General features: G+C 39.0%; 1 protein-coding gene across 1 annotated transcript in view; it reads left to right on the top strand.

The window, feature by feature from the left end:
• LOC138055247 (protein DENND6A-like) overlaps positions 1-7500 on the top strand; it is a 30112-nt gene that overhangs the window by 393 nt on the left and 22219 nt on the right. The window contains exons 3-8 of the mRNA XM_068901224.1: positions 411-453; positions 1191-1300; positions 3726-3806; positions 4269-4319; positions 5477-5531; positions 6382-6461. Of these exons, the coding sequence (XP_068757325.1) occupies positions 411-453; positions 1191-1300; positions 3726-3806; positions 4269-4319; positions 5477-5531; positions 6382-6461 (420 nt within the window). The remainder of the gene's footprint in view (positions 1-410; positions 454-1190; positions 1301-3725; positions 3807-4268; positions 4320-5476; positions 5532-6381; positions 6462-7500) is intronic.

Raw genomic sequence — 7500 nt, 5'->3', positions numbered from 1 at the left:
AGCTTCGTCTTTCATTTTTACACTTGTTTTTTGGTGCCATAACAAGCCAACTAACCCACTCGAAATCGAAAAGGATACTAACGAACTAATTAAAGTCCCGACGATTAGATTTTCCGTATGATTGAAGGTCGATGAGAGAAAGAAAATTGTGTAAATATTGTACAAATATTATTGAAATGTCTTTCTAAAATGGCCAGATGGCAATTCTGGGCTCAAATTGGAATCGGATCTCTTCGGCAAAAGACAGGAGATAAACCTTGCATTATCTTGCTTGCCCTCATCTCTAGAAAACTAGATCTATTTTGCCTCGGTATTTTGTCATCAGTGATAATTTCTCAATAAAAGAAAAAAGATGGAAACAATACGAGCGACACTAATGAATTTATTATTGTAATGTATTTCTTTTACAGAAAACGAGTATTTGTTATTTGGCTTTTCCTGACTCCAATTCAGGTATGTCTAGATATGTAAAAGCAAAGGTTGCCCAGGCTTTGCAAATGACCAAATTAATTATTTTATAACAATGGTTGTGTGACAGCTAATTATTTGCAAAATGTCGTTCATTTAGTAATCATTCTTAGTGGAGCATCGCGATTTTGGGGTCATCTGACATATTTGACATTGGTGCAATATTGTTTTATAAGTGGATATTATGAAAAATACCCATGAATCTGGATTGAAAAAATTGTGAACTTTCACTATAATTTGTGTACATCTACAGCTTTTTCTCCTGATTTGTATGATAAAGCAGAGAAGATTGACAAATTAAAAAAAATATATCTTGGCTTATATAGGGAGATTAGTAAATTGTAAAGTTGTCAAGATTATCATTCTTTGACAGATTTTCATTAGCTTGTTCCAGGCTTTCAGATAGTGGAGGCGAGGGAACGAGAATCAGCAAAGAAAATCAAGCAGGGTCTGTTTTCTTCGCTTGTCCTCATTCCCTCGTCTCCACTATCTGAGAACCTGGAACATGCTAGATTTTCGTGGTTACCATTTGCTGGGTAAAACACTAACAGCTAAAACTCTAACAGCTAAGCTACGAAGCCACTCAGCCAGGAGCTGAGTTTCAGTTTGCTGGCTTGCGTGTTCCTGTGAAAGGGGCTCGATGAATAAAATAAAATAAATGCATATAATAAAAATTTGAAATTTATTTATTATTTGTTATTGTTGACACTTGTTGTTCACAGGATGCATGGGAGACACTCAGTTTCATTTTCGCATCAGATGCAGCCCTGGCAGTTGCCAAAAGAGCCAGCTTGTTCGAAGATACGAAGATGAGATTCCTTTAGCTTACAGGGTAGGTTTTTTGTATCCTGACAATGCCTGCTTAAATGTGTGTCTTAAATTTCTTAATGTCTGCATCAGTTGTAGTAGCCTCCTGTTAGTTACATGTAAATTACTGTCAGGAGGAAAATTTTAATCACTCACTAAAAAATTAAGTTCTATTAACCCTTTAACCCCTAAACCGGCCTAAACCGGGCATACTTAGTATCTTACTCCATGTAATGCCAGACGATTTTACTCCCCAGGAATCAAATCGGTTAAACAAAGTCAAATAAGAAGGGTTTTGAGATGACTGTGCTATAATTATTGAATAATCTGTAAATAATAATGAACTTTATTCAAGTGTCAATTGTATTTACATGTAGCACTGGGCACTTAGATAATTGAGGACATTGTACGGAAATGCAGTCAAATCAAATCAACTCGTATATAATTGTGGGTTGGTTTTGAGGAGAAGGGAAAACTGGTGTACCCAGAGAAAAACTTCTGAAAGCAAAGTAAAGAACCAACAAACTCACCCACATATGACGCTGAGTCTGCATGTTCGATAATGCAGGGAATGAAACTCCAACCACATTAATAGGAGGCGATCAATGCTCTGACTCATCACTGCTACCTATGACTGAAATAATGCAGGGTTTTCAATAGAAATTTTAGTAGGTGGCAAAACCGGAGGAGTAGGCGGAGAATGGACATTCACAACATGCTTCGAAGGCCTGCTTTTCATGGCGGAAGGCATAAACTTGTTGGATGTTGGGGGCGTCCCCCCCCTGGAAATTTTTGAAATTTGAGCCTCTTAGAATGCATTTCCTGCATTCCGTAGCACGAATTAAGGGTATTTGAATAGAACACTAATATATTAATATCATTAAATTGGGGCTTTTTTTTATTCAGAGAGAGCTGAATATTGTAATTTTTTGGAAATTCAGGTGATGGTTGAAATACATGTTGGGAAATGGCATGACATACGTAGCCCCTTTAAGGCTTCTTTGAATTCTATACATCTGGGCGGCCCAGTCAAAATATTTTTGAGTAGTAGGCAAGCTGGCTATAGTAATAGGCAGCAGAGGCCAAAGGATTTGCATGCCTGGGGGGTCCGGGGGCATGCTCTCCATGAAAATGTTTGAAAAAATTGGCTTCAAATGGTAAACTGAGCTCCTATTAGATGGCATTAAGATAACACTGTAATGAATTAAGAGTCACGCAAGACCTTCAGTTTTCAAATTAAAGTTATATTCTGCCAGAAACATTATTGGAAAAATGGATAACTATAGTACAAGCAAGTACTTCTCAATGGTGAAAGTGAGAAATTCAGCTGCTGAAAGTTGCCTCATTAATTTTTATAGAGTCAGTTAAACTGAAGTCTTCAGATAGATTTTCAAATCATTTGAGCAATGTATTATCTCAATGCAAATGGGTTTCGGGGGTTACATACTAAGTCTTATACCGTACGAAAAAAATTAGATATTTGCGGAGTCCCTGCGCCAACGTCATGAGATCTTTTGAACGCCATCTTGTTTGTACCAACAACGACCATGACCACTGACCATCCATTCAGCTCACTTTCATATATCATATCATATCATATCATTATCATATGATATTAGAGTAGCTTGGTGTAGCTACATGTAGTATCTCCGAGCATTTACCCTCCCAACCATGATACACCACAGAAGACAGACCACAACACTGGGAACTACATGCCCTACTCTTTGGGACAAGTGTTTGGGTTCTTTTACGTCCCACAGGATTATGAACATTGAAGGGTTGTGAGACGGGGCCTACGGTTTATCGTCCTTATCCGAGAAGACTAGAGAGTCTAACCATTTGCAATCATTTGTACAATGTAATTACAAAGGCAGCACTTTCTCCTCAGTTATTTAAAGACCCTGTGAGTGTTGGTCCGGCCGGAGTTGAACTCACAACCTCCCACATGACAGCCTGGTGCTCAACCAACTGAGCCACACACGCAATGAGCACGTTCCTGCAGAAGCGATTGTGTGCGGCTCGGGTTTACATGGTGTATTTTTTAGTTACAATATGAATTGGAAGTTTAGAAGAGACTTACAGTGCGACGTGCCTTACCGTGGCCACCCAACAAACTTTCACATTTGACAACTACGTGTAAGTACATCAACTCAAACAACCCATTCAAAGGTGTTCAATTTACAACCGTGTGAACTTTGCAAGGAGGGGTGACTGTCAATCAAATTCGCGCACCCTGATCGGGGTATAAGTTTTAAAAAACTTTGTTAGGTGATCACGGTAAGGCATGTACGTCACACTGTAATAGCCTGAGAAAGGATGAAGGATGAGTTTATTGTCAGAAAAACAGTTCGGACTTTATCATTTATCTTTTAGAAGCTTTTTATAACGACCCCTTGGTGTTATTATTATTATTAAGCAAAGGTTAATGCAGTAGTTTTCCACATTTTCAGAGTGATCCAGCTCATTTTTACGGCTTTGCCTACTTCCGCCAAGTCAAGGATCCAAGCATACAAAGAGGTTACTTTCAAAAGGTATAGCAAAGAAACTTAGTCTAGTATAACTGTTTTGTCAGGTCTTTCTCAGATTCCCAATTAGCTCTGGAAAATTTTTTATCGTCAACAATGTGGTTACTTTATTGCTGACGTATAGAGCAAATTGATGTGGTGATTAATCTAATTCTAGCTGGGACAATTTAAATGATAAAAAGGTTCTTTGTATGTGTGTAACCACGTGCACTTGGCATGGCAGTCTACCTGACTGTATCCAGACTGTAAATGATACAGTACTTGCAACAACACCTTTTGACCATGGGGTCAAATTGGATATCTGGGAAGCATGGTTCCTGTTTTATAACATTATTGCTTACTTTTCTGTAGTGAGACAGATGAAAAAACATATATTCTATTCTTCAATATTCTGTTGTTCAACATATGCACTGAAATCAGAGTGATGGTCAACATTAGTAATGATATGCATACATTGTTTTGTTTCAGTCTGTTGTCCTTATTTCAAGGCTTCCCTATGTTAACTTGTTTTCGGAAGTGGTGAGTATATGAGACTGTTTTCAGACGTGTTAATACTAAGGGGTGAATAAGTCCGTAAATGGTCCTGTATGGCAACTTAAATCTTGGGAAGCAGATCTGGAGGGGTCCCCTTTGGGGGCTTTTCAATTTTTTGGGGGTGCCTGAGTATTGGGAGAATGTAGCGCAGGACAGGCAAAGTTTATGCAGGTTTGTGCAACAAAGCACTGAAATGGGGGAAGTAGCAATACCATTTGCTTAAGCATGTACTGTCTGACAAGACAGCTGCCTATTTCCTGCTAGGGTTTGTTAAATGAAAGATCCTTGGAACAAACTGATGTGTAACTAGTAACATGTACTTGTTGAATGGCGCTTCCCAAAAAGGGAGCAATTCGTATGAAGCATCCCAATTTGCAACACTTGGGACCAACACTTGGGCTCTTTAGACAACTGACAAGAAAGTGTGGCCTTTGTGTGGCATTCTTCAAGTGATTTAGACTTTCAAGTCTCCCTGGATAATAATTCTACTATGACCCATAGGCCCCGTCTTACAACTCTCTGTGGGACGTTAACAAACCCACACAGTCTATTTGAAAAAAGCATGGCACAGAGTTCCCAGTGGTGTGGTATGGTCTGGCCTTAATTTTCCTGCAATTAATGTCTCTCTCTCTCTCTCTCTCTCTCTCTCTCTCTCTCTCTCTCTCTCTCTCTCTCTCTCTCTCTCTCTCTCTCTCTCTCTCTCTCTCTCTCTCTCTCTCTCGCATTTTTGTGCACACTCCTGTCTTTACGAGTACTCAGAAATTTGCAAAAAATTTTATAAAATAATAATTATTGGATTATTGGATGATTGGATGATTGGATTATTGGATGATAGCGAGGATTATCAATGCCTCGGTTTGTGTCATCTCCCTCAGCCATTGGCTTTGGCAGGTAACACAAATGTTGCTGCCAATTTTCTCAATCTCATCTCCTATTGGTGGATTGCTCATTAGCTCCTTTTGTTCATCCACCAGCAATATTATTGTACAATATTATTGCAGCATTGTTGTCTGTGTCTCTAGGGATATTGGTTGGAAACCACCTATGATAATAATTATTTGTTATACATTTAGGCCGTTTGCAACCAATCTCTAGAGACACATTATTGTTGATTGTTATTCTCTTTGGAATCTTGGTTACAGATTCAGGTTGTAGCTCCAAGTTTCTTTGAGAATGGAGAACTCAGTTTAGAAGCAGGTAAGCGTGTTGTCTATTTTGTAAAGTCACATGACAAGATTCTGTTTACATTGTCACAAAGAGTCCCTCATTCGGCTTAACCCAATCCCAACCAGATCCGTATCCACACATGTACAGGAATAAATCAAGTTCTTACATGGTGTTAAAGGGAAATTGGGTTACTTATATGTAAAGTGCAACATTTCATTATTCAGGTATATTGTACATTAATTATTTGTAAATGATTGTTGTTATTACACACTGTGTTAATGTTACATCCATAACACATTGAAGTTACCTAAGCTGTCCACGGTTTTATATGGTCTTCAGTTTTGATGTAAGAATAGACTTATATCCCTCTCACTTTTTGAAGCTCTGTTTTCACTGTTGGGAGGGATAAACTGCTAGTTTCACTAGCCTTATATTACTTATGGCGTGCATGAAAATGGAAATCAAGACAATTGAAAGTGATACAAAATTAAATGTATCTTATCTATGTTTGCCACAGGTTTAGAAATTCATCTTTTTGGGTAACAACTATTGGAAGTTAGTTGCACTGAGACATTTTCAATGAATGCGTAGTTGATCCAAATAAGTCATAGCGCAATTTGCTTGTGAACTTTTTATTATTCAATACTTAAACAGAGTTGTTATTAAAGGGCTGTGCAGTCGACAAATTGACTGGCTTTGTACACTCTTTTCCCACAACTTTGCCTGGCTGCTTTCATCTTTTCTGCTTTTTTTGTATCATCAAAAACATTAAAAATGCCCAGCTGCCAAATGCTGATGACCTCCTGAGGAAAATCCTAATGAAACCCTTGGTTTTTAAAAGGTCAGCATGATTGCTTAATGCATGCTTTGCATTTTTCAGTTTGTCATGACATTGATCAGTGGCCCTATCCAGAGGCAGGACACACATTACAGCTACCACTTATGGGGAATGTATTGCAGGTAGTCTTCTTGTTGTTGTATTCTTCTTCTTGTTTTTTTTTTTAATCACAGAATTTCCTCACATTCCGACTAAGTTATTTAATAAGATTATCATTGTGGAGATCAAATTATTATGGTATTCGGCCATAAACTACAAGTCCAATAATTTATTTATTAATTACTTACTATGTAGGGGCTCTCAAACCACAGGTAACCCAGGCTCACTGTGTGCGTCACGTAGGTATTAAAATATAGAGAACATATGAGGCGAAGTTTAGGTCTGAAAATTTGCTAGAAAATGGCAATAAAAATCGATAAAACTTATCATGTGGTGAGCTGTTGTTGTTTTTAATACGTACACGAAGTTTCGGGGAAAATGGTCCCCGTTCACCTTCCTTTATAATATAGTGACAAGGTAGGAGACGGAAGCCAGCGTCGGGACTCCGATCGACCCAAAACAAGCACGATTTTTTCCGCGAAAATCAAATCCAGTCGCTAAATAAACACGCCAGGTTCGTGGAATAGGAATTTCTCTAAACCATGAATCCACTGAAGCATCTACAGGTAGCAACGCGGAGCCACCAGACTCCGTAAAACTTTTAAGTTAACCTGCTAAAATGGCGGCCAGAAAGCGTGGTACTCACGAAGTGCCCAATTCAAAATGGCACTGAACTCTGGACGCCTGGTGACGAGTATAATAAGTCTCCCTCGAGGGAGGGGAGTCCCAAATTGCTCATTGAGTTTTGTTTGGGACTCCCCTCCCTCCAAAACTTATTATACTCGTCACCAGGCGTCCAGAGTTCAGTGCCATTTTGAATTGGGCACTTCGTGAGTACCACGCTTTCTGGCCGCCATTTTAGCAGGTTAACTTAAAAGTTTTACGGAGTCTGGTGGCTCCGCGTTGCTACCTGGAGATGCTTCAGTGGATTCATGGTTTAGAGAAATTCCTATTCCACGAACCTGGCGTGTTTATTTAGCGACTGGATTTGATTTTCGCGGAAAAAATCGTGCTTGTTTTGGGTCGATCGGAGTCCCGACGCTGGCTTCCGTCTCCTACCTT

This window comes from Montipora capricornis, chromosome 7 (assembly GCF_036669925.1).
Source record: "Montipora capricornis isolate CH-2021 chromosome 7, ASM3666992v2, whole genome shotgun sequence".
NCBI classification, from domain to species: domain Eukaryota; kingdom Metazoa; phylum Cnidaria; class Anthozoa; order Scleractinia; family Acroporidae; genus Montipora; species Montipora capricornis.
This window is presented reverse-complemented; position numbering and strand designations above follow the sequence as displayed.